The sequence below is a fragment of the Lactuca virosa genome, chromosome 9 (genome assembly GCF_052849685.1).
Source record: "Lactuca virosa cultivar CGN04683 chromosome 9, Lactuca_virosa_CGN04683_v6, whole genome shotgun sequence".
NCBI classification, from domain to species: Eukaryota; Viridiplantae; Streptophyta; class Magnoliopsida; order Asterales; family Asteraceae; genus Lactuca; species Lactuca virosa.
In genome coordinates, this window is record NC_136434.1 from 251511037 (window position 1) to 251528898 (window position 17862).

Consider the following 17862-nt stretch of genomic DNA (forward strand, 5'->3'; position numbering starts at 1 on the left):
ATGACAAATCCGATCTCGATAACTAAAGCCCCAATTTGTCCAAAAAAACATTCTATATAATGTAATGCACAAAGGGTTTTGTTTATGTATGTACCTTATCAAAATAAAGATAATTTATACTTTGATGGTGTGGAGGTAGGATTTTGAGGAAGCAGATGACGAGGTCATCTTTGGGCATAATCAATGAATTTATTATGCATTTGGTTGACAAAAAGAAGACTAAATATGGATCCGAAATATGTTGAAGGAGAAACAGTGGTTGTTGGATTTGTTTGAGCAGTATATAATATTTTGTTTATTGATTAGAATTAAAATAAGAAAGACAAGCGCGCACTGATAGTAAGAATACAAGAAAATTTGACAAGAAGAAGAATGAAGTGTTGTTGTAACGTTATCAAGGAGTAGAAAAACACAGTCCTTGGGGGTTGGGGGTATTTTAATGTATTATGACATTATGCAATCAATTGCTTCCTTGCAAATGCCCGTCATTGTAGCCTCGGGTCCATAAACCTACAAATTCCAACAATTAGAAAACAATGAATATGTTTGATTATGTAAGTAGGTAAAAACTGGTAAGGTGATTACTGAAATTGATGTATGTATAAGGTAGACATACATACCTCAAGGGGAATTCCGAGTTCCTCTCCCAATGCACGCATCTTTGCCAAACCAGTCTGATAATTAGGACCACCTCTTCGAACAAAGATGTTCATTCTTGCGGCTTTCAGTTTGGACTCCTGGAAATTATGAAAACATGTTTGATGTTTGATGTTTGATGTTTGATGTTTGATGTTAAAATAAAACTAAGACTTGTTTTATATTTTAATCTGCCTACCTTTTCTCTGAGGGCTCGGATAATTCCATTGAAAGTAGCAGCAACATCTGTAAAGTTAGCAATGCCTCCTCCAATCAGAAGGGCTCTTTTACGACCATCAGGATCTGCAGTAGCACACTGAAAAAGGAAACATTTCAGTATTAATTTCATTTGATGATATTTATTTAATAAAAAATTAGGATCCTGGTATGGTATTGGTACGTACATCAATCACAACCCTAGCATATTGCAACACCTCTTCTTCGTTAGGAGCTCCACTGTACTCAGCATAGTTACCAAGTTCTGATGCATAACCTAAATCTCCAACCTACAAACAAAATACTCTAATTTTTCACTTCATATATATATATATATATATATATATTATATATATATATATATATATATATATATGAATGTCTGTTTCATTTAGAAAAGCGACTTAATAGAAAAAGTCACAAAAAACTATGTCCTAACTTTTTACAGTTCCATTTCCCTAACTGAGCCATCTTATTTTTGAAACATCATTTTATCCAGTCCAGAGACAACACAACACAACACTTAATAATAAAATTAAACTGGCCTTACGGTATCTGCGTATATTACACTTGCACCACCTCCAGCCACCATTGTCCATATCCGTCCTTTAGGATTCAACACAGTGAACTTTAATGAAGCACTAGTCTGCACCACTCACCAGAAACAAACAAATATATATATATATATATATATATATATATATATATATATATATATATATATATATATATATGATCAGAAATAAGAAAGGATGTGCCTGTGTATGTGGTGTTGTTTCTTTTTGACTTAATTTAGTATATGGTATGTAGAGAAAGTCAGATGAAACCTCAAACAAAGATCATATATTTCTTACTTTTTCATCAAGCGTGTGAATGAAGCTCTCTGTAGGGCTTAGGACCCTTCCGAATGGCAAAGGGAACTCTATGTTACCCCACCTAAATGCAAATAAATAAATAAATGTAAAAATAGAAAGGAAAGGATAACAACAAAAGCTTACTTTTTGAAGTTCTTAAATGCTGCAGTATCATCCAACTCTCCCCTCATATCCAAAGGGAATGGCTCTCCATTTACCAACGTAAATGGATTCATCTCTAGGAAACTGAAATCTAGATCTGTTCAAGTGGGAGATAGCAGCGAATACAATTAATTGGTACTACAAGAAAATCACTTACAAAAAAAGAAAAATCATTGCTTACCTTGAAATACAGCATACACACCCATTATGAAATTGCCAATTTTTGCTCGAACCTGGTTTTATCAACAGATCAAAATCAGCATACCAAACATTCATGTATCCGGTTTTTCCCACTTAATGCATAAAGAATGACTTAACTTAAAGAAACCAAAGGTTTTTCCCACTTAAATCCTAACATTTCCCCAGTGCCCCACTAATTTATCCCGAAATCATAACGGAAGGAAAAAACATCTAACAATAAACTTGCTTGCTGCTTGCATATATTATTCATAGTGATTAGTGAAGGAAGGATGTGTAAAGTAAACGCACCTCCAATGGAAGTGTAGCAATTAATGGAGCACAAGTGTCTAGGGTCAAAGGTTTTTCGGTTGGAAGGAAAGCAGTCTTAACCTGAGATCAAAAAAAATTAAAAAAATTAATTTGAACTTTGAAGTGTTATCAACAAGTATGGAATGGAATTACCTTCTCCCAGTTCTCTTCAATATCAATACCACCACATTCTGAAAAGCTAATAGTGCTGCCCAGCCTTTCAGAGACAATAGAAAGGTAATATTCTTGATCATGTGGAACAAATGGTTCCACAATAAATGTTGTTATTGGGGCTTTGCATCCACCCATCTCAACCTAGAAACAAGTTATTTGCTTATTACGGTACTATGATTTGTTTTTTGTATTACAACATTGCGGTGTATAATTAATTTTTATTAAGGCGTTTTGTAGGTATAATTAATGACAATTATATAAAAGTTAAACACTTGCAAGTTTGAGATGTGAGAAACCTCAACACCAAGACGAGATTTGACAAAATCTGCAACTTGAGCGACATCTAAGTTCAAAGCAACCAAGCCACTCTTCCCACGCTTCCCAAACAGCATATCCGGTTTCACAACCAGCTTTGTTGATGAAAGCCATGCTTCTTTGTCTGTTAACTCGATCAAGTCTGTCGATGCATTCACCTACATACATCATTATCACAACTCAACTTTCTTGATTCCTCATCCATGTATGGATATGTTTTCTACTACTATTCCATTTCCATCAAGGGACTCTCACCATGCTATTACTACTACTACTATGTGATTTCAAGTCATTGGAATTGGACTACATCTGTCATACACCCACCCCTACCTTCACATCTTCGCATTCATACAACATACACTTAACACAATATGCACTCACTTTTGCCACTTCTTTTCAAACTTGAGATTGAAATCAGTTTCAACACCAACAATTACTTTAGTATCTGTTACAAAATCCATGTAATTATCTTTTTCACTTAGATCATACTATAAAATTTCATTACATATTTATGTTGAATGCCTCACTTTTCAACCTTAGACACCTCTTCTAGATATGGATACGACACGAGTATATACTGATCACAAATAAAATAATTAATGGTTTCAACTTTGAACCATCATACTTGACTTCACTAGTACACAAACCATAAATGAGCGATTTTGGAGAAAAAACTACAAATTTCATTCACCCTTTTTGCACTCCCACTTTCAAATTTGCCCATTGATCAACTAACTAAAGAATGTACAAAAACTGGCATGCCAAAAGTACTCTCAGACCAAATTAATCCAGAAATTTTAACAAATTTACCTAAAAGCAGAATCCAAGTTTAGCTTCTGTAAAATCGATCAGCATACAATATTACATATATACTAGAGCACATGGATAACTAGAAATACAAAAGCAGTCTCAGACCTGAGCAGAGCAGATCTGAAGGTCGATCCCTGCCAGTCTTTTCAAATGTTCCTTCAACAGCCTCTTTGAATCATACTCTCTAATCTTCTTTCTCGCCATTCTTCAACAATCGGAACGACCCTGCCAACGATAGACACTTGGAATTCAATTATGATTACAGAGAAGGTGATCTGGATTCTGGAGATATAAACAGACCTGGAAGTTGATAGTTTTGCTTAGAAGATAAGATTGGTTTGATTGTAGCACCCAACTTTTAGGAGTGTGGTTGTTGGTAAGTAGGAAGAGCGTACTGATGATTTGATGCGATGGGTAGTTGGGCGAGGAGATCGAGGAGAGACAACCCAAGGACATTGATTACATGTAATGGAGTCCAAGAATAAACATTTTTGTTTAAATGTTTTTCAAAATTCAAACGTATTAGTTTTGAGGGAGATCAATCATATCATTAGGGTTTTACATTTGAGAATTTTGTATACCAAATTCTTGTTAAATTTTAAAATTTTGCACTTCTGTGATTTTAAATTTGAATGTTATTATTCTTATCTTTTAAAATACCGTATTTGTCAAAAACCCTTTTGACTAAAAAAAATTGATGATGATGTCCCAAATTATCATAATTTTATTTTGTTTCTGATCACACGTCCCCTGTAAGGTCGACTCGCTCTCTTGGTTCTTTTCGGTTTACAAGCTTTAACAAGAAGAGGAAAAACCATAACCACGAGTCTAGGCTCTCCTAATCGTTGTTACCCTTCAATGCTTTTAAACATGGTGGTTCGAACGATGAAGTCAATTTCACTTCTCATGTCCTTATCGCTGTCATCTCCCCTGTCATTTGTGTCATTTGGTACAGTACCACAAAATCGAGATTTTAATTATTTGCAATTTCTCGATTTTTAATTTTGTAAACCGTTGGTGCTTGAAGAGTTTGAAGCCTTACGAACGACATTAATCTGTTCATGACATTAATAAGTGTGATCGTGAGAATATCAAATTCATATGAAACTATCAAATAATTATAATGTGAATTGCTTTGAAAATTTGCAAATCCTTTTGTAGCTGAGCACCTTTTGGCTTATAAGGTTTACCTCTAAGAAAAAATGAGCTTGTGAGAGGCATTTTGAGATGGCAAAGACTATTTTGTGAGTGACATTACAACAATATTATCTACATAAATTACCTATTACTAAATGATAACTCTATATCTTTAAGATCTCATATAGACTGATTACTAATAAATATACACATAGAACAGATAAAATAAAGCAGTGTAAATGACATAAATTGTCTGGAATCTTGTTGATGATATATATATATATATATATATATATATATATATATATATATCATACATACTTATAAAGCTAGCATTTTTCCTTGAACCTCATGCATTTGAAACCCCCATAAAAATTTGCAAACACCTCATGCATTTGAAACCTCCTATTTTAATGAATACCACTAAAAAGTCTCTTAATAATGTTTAACAATTCAAAAGTTTTATAACTTATATAATATATTTAATAAACAATTAATGGATACTCTACTATAAAAAGGTCAATCTTTTTGGGTAAACACACAAATACAAATCACATACAAAATTCACAAAGAAAACAAGTTTAAAGTTTTTTGTGTTGGTTTGAGGGCTTTGAACAATTTTTCGAGTCATGTTATTATGTTGAAGTTTTTAATTTGTAAGTTTGTTATATACTATTTTTTTTTTGTATTTTCTTGATTTAAGTATTCTTTTAAGAATATCATTGTATGTTGTGGTTGAAATTTTAATGTAAATTAGATTAGATTCATGTTATCGATCATATGTTATGGAAGATGATATATATAATATTTAATTAACTATTGTATACATGTTTTTATGTTCATGTTGCTTCAAAACAATAATTAATTAAAAATCATGGATATGTCATATTATCCATATTATCCATGTAAGCCTTTTTTTAAAATGCAAATTGTCTATCTTATCACTTTATATTTTAATATATGTTTAACATTTTAATTATAACAATAAGTGTTTTTTAAAAGTTTCTTTCACTTATTAATAATAACAACTGGTTATAAAATTAATAAGCAATAATTATAAATAATAAAATCAAATTACATGGATATGTCATATTATCCATGCAATTCTCTTTTGAAATGCAAATTGTCTATCTTATCACTTTATTATTTAGTGTATGTTTCACATTTTAATAATAATATTAAGTGTTTCTTAAAAGTCTTTTTAACTTATTATTAATAATAAGTGGTTTAAAACTAATGAATAACAATTTTAAATGATAATAACATCAAATTATAAATTACATTTAGCTATAAATAAATTGTATTTTAAATAAACATCATTATTGAAATTAGAAAATGATCGCATAAGTAAAAATATAATTAATCAATAATAATAATTGTTAAAAATAATACTAAATAGATAATTATATTTAATTCTATTAATGAAGAATGTGAGTTGATGTCAATAAATATGATTGTTCAAAATAATATATATATATATATATATATATATATATATATATATATATATATATATTTGTGTAAAAATATCATCTCAAAGTTAATATCAATAACATAACCATTTTAAACATATATTTTTCAATATTTTAACAATATACTTTTAATCTTCGCTGTGCAACGCGCGGGAATTCGTCTAGTATATATATAGAGAAAGAGAGAGATCCACTTTTAGGGTTGACTCAGCAGTTGAAGAAGGTTGTAGTTTGACTAGCTGTTCTCTCTTTCCTATGCTCGCTAACTTTTTCATCTGTGATAATTGACTAAACTCTGTCAGGTGCTATCTACGAACACCAAATCGGGGTATCTTGGAGACAGACCCTTCAGCGGCCTATCTTCTTAATATATATATATATATATATATATATATATATATATATATATATATATATATATATATATATATATATATATATTAGAGAGAGAGAGAGAGAGAGAATAAGAAAGAAATGCATACCTATCAACCTAATAGATCAACAATAATGTTATATGCATGATTATACGCTAGTTGGAGTTGCTCCAATTCTTAGGGAGAAGATATTTCAGAAATTGTGGCAACCAATTTAGCCTCATTGTCAAAAGACTCTTGTCTTCGATAAAATTGGAATTTATCAATGCTATTGTTGCATGTAGCAACAATATAATCAGGATGGATGAAAATCATGCCTTCGAATTTAACATATAAATGATGTACAAAGATAGATATTGACACAAATATGAGGGGGTTGATTTCTTTTTGGGTTTTCTGATTTTATGAACGCAACAAAAAATAAGAATAACGATACGAAACAAGAACAATGATAACTTGCTCGAAAAGCAAACAAGAAAAATGATAGATTTGATAAACAATCTAGACCTATATATTGAATGTCGGTGAAGACAAATCAATACTTATTGATTTGAATTTAAATCAACCTAGAATACGCGCCCTAGAATTGACAAAGGAGTGAGTACGCAACTCAACAAAACAAAATTCTTCAAAATTCAATTCATTCAACTATTCAAAATGTTCGACAAAGGGGGCTATTTATAGCCTAGCAGTGATTACAAAATAAAATGAAACTAATAAAAAGAAACTATTAAATAAAGGCTAAAAATAACTCAAAAGCGTCTCTAGAATCTTCCAGCTCTAGCCGACATCAATAGTCATGCAAGCTCCTCTCAAAAAGTCCTTAGAATTATGAGAATCACAACTAGTGTTCCGACATTCGCATCTAACCACATTCTGATCCTGTTCTCATTGACTCTAAGGATCGCAACTAGTCACAAGTAGTTCTGAGGCATTCCGACGGTTTGAATCCAGTCGCAATGCATCACAGCCAATTGCATTCTGAAATGGTTCTCATCCCCGTTCGCATCCAAAGACTCTAGATGCAATAGCTTGCGATCAATCGCATCCAATGGCTACGTGATCCTTTTTCGCATTCGACATTTCGCATCCAATACTCTTTTCACATCCATTAGCCTTTTCGTATCCAACACCTTTTTCACTCAAATCGCCTTTTGCAATCGCATCATTCCCTCCCCTTTAAAAGGAATTGTCCTCAATTCCATGCCGTCACACCCCCGAACCAGACGGCGGAAACGTCCGAGGACTCGCGTGACTTAAATTGAAATATCATCACAATGAATATACATGAAACATAACACATTCATCACCAAACATTACATAGTACAACTGGCATTGTTTACATCAAGTACATGGTTTACATTACATGATCCCAAAATATAAAGTGTTTGGTGATTAGCAACTACAAAAGAAACTTTCAACACACTGGATGCTTCCTCGTTCTAACGATTACCTGAGAATACAAGTTATTTTGAAAACGGTCAACATATATAATGTTGGTGAGTTCATAAGTGTGTTTGATGTAAAATAGTTTATGTCGTTCGTAAAACCCAGAAAATCCGATATTTTCTGTAATAAGATTTTTCATGAAAATGTTGTGATGATCCTGTAAGTATATGCGTGAATGATTTCAAAACGTGTATAAATGGGTAGTTTTGCATCATAGTTTTTGAAAGTACAAGTGAGTAAGATTGGTTTCCCCGGAAAACCCGATGTTTTCCGATAAAAAGTTATGATTGTTTTGTATTATTGTATCGTCTCAGCGAATGAATATGATTTCCCCTGATTACTTAAATGATATCGGATTTCTATGTGAGTCGTTATAACCATGCATGATAATGACTAGTTCGTCTGTCTTGGCATTCTAATGAACACCGGAATTGATCTTAAGATTTTGTCACCCTAGATTGGCCGAGTCTAACTGTAGCGAACAGCTTAGGTGTGGGGGAGTCACCCCCGTATAGATCTATACACAAACTCTCGCTCTCCCTCCAGGAGACTTTGATTACAACTACAGACTACGACCGACACTATTTGGTGTCACCCGTTATTACTCACTTAATTCACATGAATTTGATTAACCTTGATTAATGACCTGATTTTAGTTTACTTGAAAAGAAGGTAAGCCTAACAGACGAGGAGAAGAGGACTACTAGGCCCTACTAATTACGTATGTTACTTAAGGCTGTCGAGTATACGAAAAGCACGTTGGCCCATTTCGCATAAGATTTATTTGGACCTTACTAGCAATGCTAATGGGCCACTGAGGCCCAATAGCATGTAAAAACCATTAAGGGTCCCTTAAGCATGTAATTGGGTCACAGGAAGCCCAATAACATGTATTATTTATGTTGGGCCCAAAAGTCATGTTAATGGGTCACGAAGGCCCAATAAGCATGATTAGAATCTCTCAAGCCCAACCATTAGAATGTTTACTTGTTTTGTATAGTATTAGTGTTGCGAAGTTGTTTAATCGATATGTCGTAATAATCACGAATTTGTTTTATAACGATTCATAGATTTATAAAAATAGTTATTTTTCTATTTAAAACCCATAAGTTATAAAGTTTTGCATATTTTGACCCAATTATTTTATTATTAACATAATTGACCAAAAATATTAGTTTGACCTATTCAGCCCTTATTTTGGTAAAGTTGGCAGTTTTTAGCCCTTTTTATGAAAAATGACATATTAGGTCCTTGAACTCTTTTTCTTGGCATTTTTGGCCTAAACACTTAATTAAATAATGTTTAAGCCCAAAATTTTATTTTGGACAGTTTCAGTCCCTTAGTTAAAAGATTTGCATTTAAATCCACATTTTTCGCAATTTTTACACTTTTTACCCAAAATCCAAAATCTTTGCATTTTTAGTCCCTTTTGATAAATAAAGCCATTTTAACCCCTGAAATAGGTTTATTTACGTTTATAGACCCTGTTTTGAGAAAACTTTCCATTTCAGCCCCTTAAATTTGATTTTTCGCATTTTTGGGCCTAAATAGCCGAAAAGCCCAAATTTTAGCCCATTAGGCTAAAATTTACATTTTTAGTCCTTTAAAAAGCCTAATATTTATAAAAACTCTTATTTTGGCTGTTTTGACCTTTTGATCCTTGTAGAAACCGTGAATGACATCTTTTTCCCCATCTTTTGTTTATTTTTCAAAAATAGTCCAATAACAAATTTTTATGTTGTAGTGTGTTATTTTAAAGCTTGTATAGTAGTTTATCTTGACATGTTAAGTGAAGTATGACCTAGATTACATATTTTTCCTTCTTGAACTATATATCTCGAAATATCTTTCATTTATTAGTACATATTTACCACAAAAACACAAGAAATCACACATAACATACAAATACACATAGATCTTCACATTTTACTTGTATTCTCCCCCATAAATCATATGAAAACCGAAAATAGAGGGGTATGAACTCACCTTGCTTTGATGTTCACGGTTTTGAAGAAGAAAGGATGAAAATGATGAGATCTTTCGGCCTAACAAGCTTCTTTAGAAGTCTTTTGGGCTTAGATTGCTTCTAAGGAGTATGATCATGAATTTGAATGAATTAAAAGATGATTTTTGATGAGATATAGAAGTTAAACTTTGGATTTAAGTAAAAACTTACCAAAGATTTGTGTTATGAGTGATAGATCTTCTTGGCATGTAAGCAAGTCTCGAAAATTTGAAGGAAGAATGGAGATGTTCTTGAGAGAATTTGATAGTATTGGAATGGAGTTTAGTATGTGTGTGTGTGTGTTACTACCTTCGTCCGTGAGTAATAAGAAGAGAAGGAGAAGAGAGAGATAGGTGAAGGGATGGTTGCATGGAGACATGTGAACTTGCATGGAAGTCCAACATGTAATAAGGAGGTGGCTAACCCTCCTTAATTCCTTAATTCCCCTTTTTTCTACTTTGGCCGAGAGAGAGGGAAGGAAGAGAATGGCTTGGGCCTTTTGTGCTTGAGTCAATAATATGAGGCCCAATTTGATGATTTTCGGCCCATTGGGCCTTTAGAGTAGTTCACGGCCCAATTTAGCATAAAGGAATGGATTTGAGTCTATTAAAGTTATTTGGATTTGTTATGGCCTCCATTTTAGGCTTATAAGGCCCAAAAAGGTTAAGTCTCATGAGAGTGAGTCTAATGAGAGCCCATTTAAGAGTTCTAAGCCCAAAATAGTCACATTGGAAGTTTATTGGCCCATTAGGCCCAATAAGGAAATCATAGTCCATGATGGACTTAAACCGGGATTTCTAGGGTTTCCAACCTTTTGTAGACTATTTGAGCGTTTGTATGGAGTGTTTGATGGAATTTTGTTGTCATTGAATAAGCATCATACATGCTTTCAAGTTTTAGTTACAATGTTATCCTTGTTAATGGTTTACAAAGCATCATAATTCCTAGTTGTGACACATGCGATCATCAACAACCCCCAATCTCACTTTCGGACAAATTAACAATCTTTTTCTCCAAACCCAAATTATTTTTAACACCAAATTCAACATCACTAACATCAAGCAAAGAATTAACATATCTACTCTGGTTAGGATCATTCTTCAAAACTGCAGTTGGACTTAACACTTCTTCAACTTCCTTTGATAGCAAACGAACATCAGATTTAACATTCATCTTAAGCAATGGTTGAGAATCAACTTTCATAGACTCTATTTCGCTCTTTGTCTCAGTACATTCAAAGTTCTCTACTTTTGCAATCTCCTTCACCTTTGATTCCCCCTTAACCACCGTATCTTCTTGATCAAAATTTTGTTCCACTTCTTCATTGATAATCAATATGGCGAGGTTTGGCTTCTTGGATTGTTTGTTAAGCATCGATCTCACTTCAGTGGAATACATATGCGACAACATAATTTTCTTACCATTATGTCTCAACTCGTATTTATTGCTTCTTCCTCTATGTATCACATCCTTATCAAATTGCCATGGACGTCCCAAAAAAATATGACAAGCATCCATGGGAATAACATCACACAAAACTTCATATTCATACGATCCCATGGCTATACCAACCCAAACCTGTTTTGTTACTTTCACTTTGTCCCCATCATCCAACCAATGAAGTGTATATGGCTTAGAATGATCTAAAGTAACTAAACCAAACTTCGCAACCATCTCAGTAGAAGCAACATTCGTATAACTCCCACCATCGATAATTAAACTACACAACATATCCTTCACACGACACTTTGTATGTGTGACAACCCAAATTTCCTATCTTGTTCAACCATTCAATTCAGTCAAAGTTAGGCTTGTTTTAGCTAACTTTTAGCATTGTTTAGAGTCTGTTTGAGCATTCTAAGCCTAGTATATCAAAGGATCAAGTGTTAGATTGGGCCAACTGAAGTTTAAACCATCAAACAAAGCCATAAACTCCATCATGTGGAGTTTACGGCCGTAAACTCAACCATGGCCGTAAACCCCTCATATATATATGAGAGCACTTCATTTCCTCATTCTTTTCCTTCCTTGGCCGAAATCTTTTCAAACTCTCTCAAGTATCATCGATTTCTTCATCTAGATCTTCACATATGTAAGTGATTCCTTCCATCTATGTGTTAATACATCTCTTATTCTTGAATCTCCTTTGAATTCACCCATGAATTCCATCTTTTGAGTCTAGATCTTCAAGATCCTCAAGAACACCAAGAACACCCTAGTGTTTTGGGCCGAAATCACCAATTCAAGCCTCTATATTGTAAGTAATCTCTCCTTATCTTGTTATCTAGTTGAAAACACCTGATTAGAACCTTGAAATCATCAAGAATGCATGAACAAAAGGAGTTTACGGCCAAGCAATCTCTCTTGGCCGTAAACCCTAGTTAGGGGTGCATTTGAGCCTTAAACTCTTCCTAAGGCTTGGATTTGAGGCTAGAACACTCCCTTGTGCTTGGTAAGACCTTGAATCATCACCAAACTCATCATTTAGAGAGTCTACGGCCCAAGAGTAAACACCCTTGGCCGTAAACTCCAATTATGGTCAAGCCTTGAACCTTAAACACACCTAGGCCTTGCTAACCTTTGGGACATTTAAGCCTTTGAAACTCCTTACCTTTAAGACCCTTAATGTGACCATTTAGAGAGTTTACGACCAGGAGTAAACTCCCTTGGCCGTAAACACCTCAACACTCTCCATTGAGTTGGTCTTTCTCGTCCTTGTGTAGAGCAAAAGTCCCTCAAGCTTCCCTAACCTTCAAACACCCTCTTATGCATGCTTGACCATGAGTTTACGGCCGTAAACTCCCTTGGCCGTAAAACCATGGCAGTAAACTCATGGTAGTGCCATTCCACTTTCCTTTGATGAATCACATGTGATTCCAACACTTGGTCCAAGTGTTTCCTAGTCCCGTGAGGTGTTTCCATGCATTTGGTTGCTTCCAAGCACTATATTCATGTCAATATATGCCATTATATGTCATTTAGGACTCGTTAAGTCTCAGGACTTCATTCGTGGAACTTCTCATCCTTACGCGCGTATTCGTTGAATCACCCACATCATGTGAGTTCATACCCCTACGCTTTTCTGAGTTTTTCATGTTTTCAGGGGGGGGGGGAATACAAGCAAAAGTACAAGGAAACTTGTACTCAAAATATATTATTTTGTTTAAGATAATTATACTTTCAGCATGCTTTTAACACGGAAAACAGTTTTACCAAAGGATTAAGAAATCAACTCGCAGAAATAGTTTACAAAACTAGAACAATGAACTTGTGAATCATGTAGTAAAATGTATTATTTTATAAAGGATTCATGCAAATCATAAACAGAACTTTTAGTATTATTACTTGTAAATTTGTTAGTCTAAGTTGGAGACACGTCCTTTGTAACACTCACCACAAGAAACAGAGTGTAGGACTAGTACTTGTGACCCGAATCTCTTGTATGGAGAGGGTGACTGTTGTATATAGATCTATACGGGACTGACAATCCCGTACCACACTGCTAGCTACAGTTGGACCGGCAGGTCTGTGGGTGACAAAGTCATTAAGGATATCGGCCGTTGCGGGCCATATCCAGTCAGTTATGGTCATGACCCTCACAACGTAGATAACAGAGATTTACTTTTGTAATAATGAATCAAGTGAACTAACCTCAAAGTAATAACCGATTTAATTACTGGAAGGTATTAATAATAATGTCTTCAGGACTTAGTTCATCACGGTTTTCTTTTATTTAGTTTTTAAGGCTAATACCTCTCTGGGTGTAACCAGGGTTTTTAAAAGAAAACTACTTTTATTAATACGAGTATGGTAGATACTTGCATACCTCAGTTTAAAACGGATAATTCAACCATCAACCTTTAGGGAAAATATGGGATTTTCCCGGGATAAGCCGGCTATTCAAAACGGATTTGTTTATCATATAACCAACGGATATTCATATTCATTCCACGGCACCTTGAATTGTACATATCTTGGTACGAATCTGGGAGTCGTGGAAGGAATGAGTTTTCAAACACGCTTTTCATAAGAAAATATAGGATTTTCTTGAGGAACACTTTTCAAAAAGATTAAAGAACATTTTCCACTAAAAACTAAACGCTTATGAACTCACCAGCTTTATGCTGATACTCTTTCAAAACTGCTTGTATTCTCAGGGGATTAGTAGACAGGTATTTCCAGGAGTTCGAAGAAGTTGGAGCGTTAGAGTCGCGTTTTTTTTCTATTTTTCTTTTTATATGAATAAAACTATGTATTAAACAATGTAAACCTTTTTCACATATGTATTTAATGTCTGGTTGTGTTTACTATGCTTGCTATTATACAATTGTTGTGATACTACGCATGACGTCCTCCGCCCTAGAACGTTTCCGCCGTTTCGGTTTTGGGGTGTGACAGATTGGTATCAGAGCCCTTGTTTATAGCGAGCTAAGTATACCGAACCTTACATGGTATACAACTATAAATATTAAGGGGCCTAAATGCTCTAAACTAAAAGTACACTTTCAAAAATATAAGTATTGTTATAAAAGTATACAAGTATACCTAGGTACCAGAATCAGTGTCATAGGTAGAACAAAACAAAAGTATTTGGATGTTGGGACGCTGCGGTTAAACCTGGGCAGTTATGTAATCATGTCTAGGGTGAATATAGTCTGATCAACTATATTCAGTCGAGACATGACCAACATGTGCTTGGGAGTGACTGTGGTGTTGCAACAAGCCTAAAACTTACCTAAATACCAGAAGAGTTCTAGAACCGAACATAAGGATTAAAATACTATAGGAGTATGTTAGGATGCAATAACGACCGAACCGAAAACTTACCCAGGAGGATCAATCATGTAACTTTAATACATTGGAAGTATTATAGATTCGATGCCTATTAACTATCCCTTTACCATCACCTCACGTAGATAGCATGGTTGGATTCCATCTCCCTGGCGACCCGTACTTTCCCAACCAAGGAGATGGCAGATGGATCGAGCCAGAGCCAGAAGGAAACCATGAAATTCCTTTGGACGATGATTTTGCCGAACCATTTCCTGAAGAGACTGACTCGGAACCCGAAGTCGAGAACCTACCTCAAGTGACCCCAATACCAAATCTCAACCCTCAAGTTGGATTCCAAGGTCCAACACCTATGTGGGTCGGGAGTTTGAATAGGTGTAGCCACGAGCAAGACCAACCCCTCCCATACGACGGAAAATGCAACTTCTATAATTTAAACGAAGGAGGCCCCGCGGACAGGGCCCTTCCAATCCTGATACGCCGAGTGGCTCGCAATGAGGAACAGGGTATGGCAACCCTTCAACGAACTATGGATCTCGAAGCGGATTTGAACACCAACAAGGACTGCATTCATCGCCTCGAGATTTCTCATGCGAGAGCTGCAAGGAACAATGAAGCTCTGCAGCGAGAGTTAGCTAAAACCCGAGCCGAAGTCATAGAGCTCCGAGCACGCCAGTCAGAGTACGAGAGACGCCTGTTTGGTGTGGAACGCCAGCTGGCCGAATTAAGGTTTCACTTGAGGAGTACTCGTCGCTGATAGGAGAATACTCTGCTCGTTCTTCCTTTTTGGCCTAAGGAATGACTTTCATATCTATGTTTTAAGTAGATCTTTTCTGTAACATCTCTGTCCTTCATGTTGCTAAGATTCTTTCCCTGTTGGAATAACTTAGGCCTGTTTTTAGGTCAAGGGTTCTGAAATATGTGTAATCGCAGTTTCAGTTATGATGGCAACAACCATATTTCAGTTAAAGATGATCTTTGTCAAAAGTATACCTTAGATCGATAGCATGCAAATTAAGCAACTTTATCAAGGTCCTATCACTGTTTTGTCTTCAAAACACGTATCATAGGGTGTAATTAGACGATCATTCCTTTTCCCCATCAATTTCATATCAGTCTTCATGAAAAACTTCGATGTCCTAGTCGGCACGGGATGGTTAAGCCCCAAATCGTGCTGATATCATTTGCTTCGAGAAAGCAATTCGTCTCAATCTTTCCCTCTGACAAGGTCCTCCCTGGTTATAGTGATAAAAATTTGTTCAAACCTTCGTATCATTTCCTACACCAAGGCCCAAAAGTATCTGCGAAAGGGATGCCATGCATTCCTGGTTCATGTGGTTGATGAGACGCAAAAAGTTAAAGACCTCGAGAGCATCCCCGAAGTCTTCAACCTTCCTGATAACTTCCCCAAAGATATTCCAGGGATTTCTTCCGAGTGTCAAGTTGAATCCCGTATCGACTTGATCCCCAGAACTACCCTTATAGCTAAATCTCCATATCGTCTAGAACCGACGAAAATGTGAGAGTTATCCAGCCAGCGCAATGAGCTGAACAACAAGGAGTTCGTAAGTTTATTGTATGTGAACTTTATTGCGTTCAAATCATTTTCTATTCTTACTAAGACCACATCATGGGGATGTGGGTCGAACCAATGAGAGTCAGATAGCAAAAAAAAAACGGGAAATCTTAATGCATAGATAAACATTTAGGATACATCCAGAGGCAACCATTGTTGCTCACAAGCTTCTTTTCTTGACATGTAGCAGAATCATGCCTCCGAAGAAACGTAACCAACCCACAGGTAAGACGCCAATCCTACAGATGAACTCAGCTACGTTCCAAGTTACTGTCACAGCAGCGGTGGCAGCCGCCCTAGCTGTTCTTAACGCTAACAACACAAATGTGGGTGGAAGTGTTAATGGCAATCCGAATCTTGGTGTTAACCAATCTCAACAACAAGTGCCTACTAGAAAGAACACACCTGATCTCCAACCTAACATCCTAAAACGAAAGTTCAAAAGGAGTTGTTCGACCCAAAGACCTACTGAGAGGCAACGAATCGGGACAGTCAGTACCCCAGTCATCCCTACTGTTCCAACACCAACCATACCCTACTGTGGAAATCTCCCGCACTGCAGCAAATGCAACTACCATCATCATGGAGTCTGTCGACTGCTGCATTGCACCAGATGCAACAGGAAAGGGCACACCTCCAGCAGATGTAGGACCCTAGTCAAGTTCATCACTCTGAATACCAATGTTGGGGCTAGTCCAACCTGTTACCTATGTGGTAGTGTAGGACATTTCAAAAGAAATTGTCCTAGGGCTAAGGATGGCAAGGAAGCTCGCTTCGCAAAGACCCCGACCCAACACATCACTTCCACTACCGATGCTAGCATAATTCAAGTGTGCGGTGCATGTGGCGAAACGGGACATTTCAAAAGAGACTGCCCAACAGAGAAGGAAAATGAGGAAACAGGAGGAGTCTAACCTCAGGGGATGAGGAAACATAAATGAAACCCGCGGTGTTTTGGTACGTTTCCGAAAACCCTAATAATTGTTCATAATTGTGATTACTTTCTCGTCCGGATTGAATCACGTAATCCTTATATGTTTTAAAGCCCTAAGAAGCAAATCATGATAGCTTAAGTGAATATGCTAGGGACAGTTGTAGTTATACATGACTTGTATGCACCAAACGATCATAGAGAGATCTAGTAAGAACCATTTCATAAAAGTTCATAGTTTCAAAACATCAGAATCTTCGGGTAAGTAGTACCTGTTAACTCCTAGTCAAACACAACAAACACCAGAAACATTCATCCAAGGGTCGCAATGTCCTAACAAAACGATCCTTCCAAACTAACTTAACCCGCGATTCTACGACGTCGTCCCGCTTAGTCCGACTGAGTCTATGTTATACCAAACCCTTTTGTCTTAAATCGTTCAATCTCAAAACTCCCGTCACTCGTAACGAC

The 17862-nt window shown here is 35.7% G+C and overlaps 1 protein-coding gene across 1 annotated transcript; it reads right to left on the reverse strand.

Annotated features, from left to right (window-relative positions):
- Nucleotides 1–267: 267 nt before the first annotated feature.
- On the reverse strand, nucleotides 268–4157 carry LOC145137314 (ATP-citrate synthase alpha chain protein 3). Its single transcript, XM_079071464.1, has 13 exons — nucleotides 3957–4157; nucleotides 3762–3881; nucleotides 2828–3004; nucleotides 2511–2672; nucleotides 2358–2438; nucleotides 2050–2101; nucleotides 1851–1965; nucleotides 1707–1788; nucleotides 1403–1498; nucleotides 1041–1142; nucleotides 836–952; nucleotides 621–737; nucleotides 268–510 (listed from the first exon to the last, which is right to left on the reverse strand). Exons 2-13 carry the CDS (start codon nucleotides 3858–3860, stop codon nucleotides 445–447), a joined length of 1266 nt encoding a protein of 421 aa, XP_078927590.1. The 5' UTR covers nucleotides 3861–3881; nucleotides 3957–4157; the 3' UTR covers nucleotides 268–444.
- Between the last annotated feature and the right edge of the window lie 13705 nt (nucleotides 4158–17862).

What these genes read in the sequence shown, in the direction of transcription:
- LOC145137314 (XM_079071464.1), bottom strand. Translation starts at nt 3,860, where the DNA reads ATGGCGAGAAAGAAGATTAGAGAGTATGATTCAAAGAGGCTGTTGAAG. An exon ending in AATCTCGTCTTGGTGTTGAG is followed by an intron (nt 2,673 to 2,827) that starts GTTTCTCACATC and finishes ACTTGTTTCTAG; the next exon opens with GTTGAGATGGGTGGATGCAA. An exon ending in TGTGTATGCTGTATTTCAAG is followed by an intron (nt 1,966 to 2,049) that starts GTAAGCAATGAT and finishes CCACTTGAACAG; the next exon opens with ATCTAGATTTCAGTTTCCTA.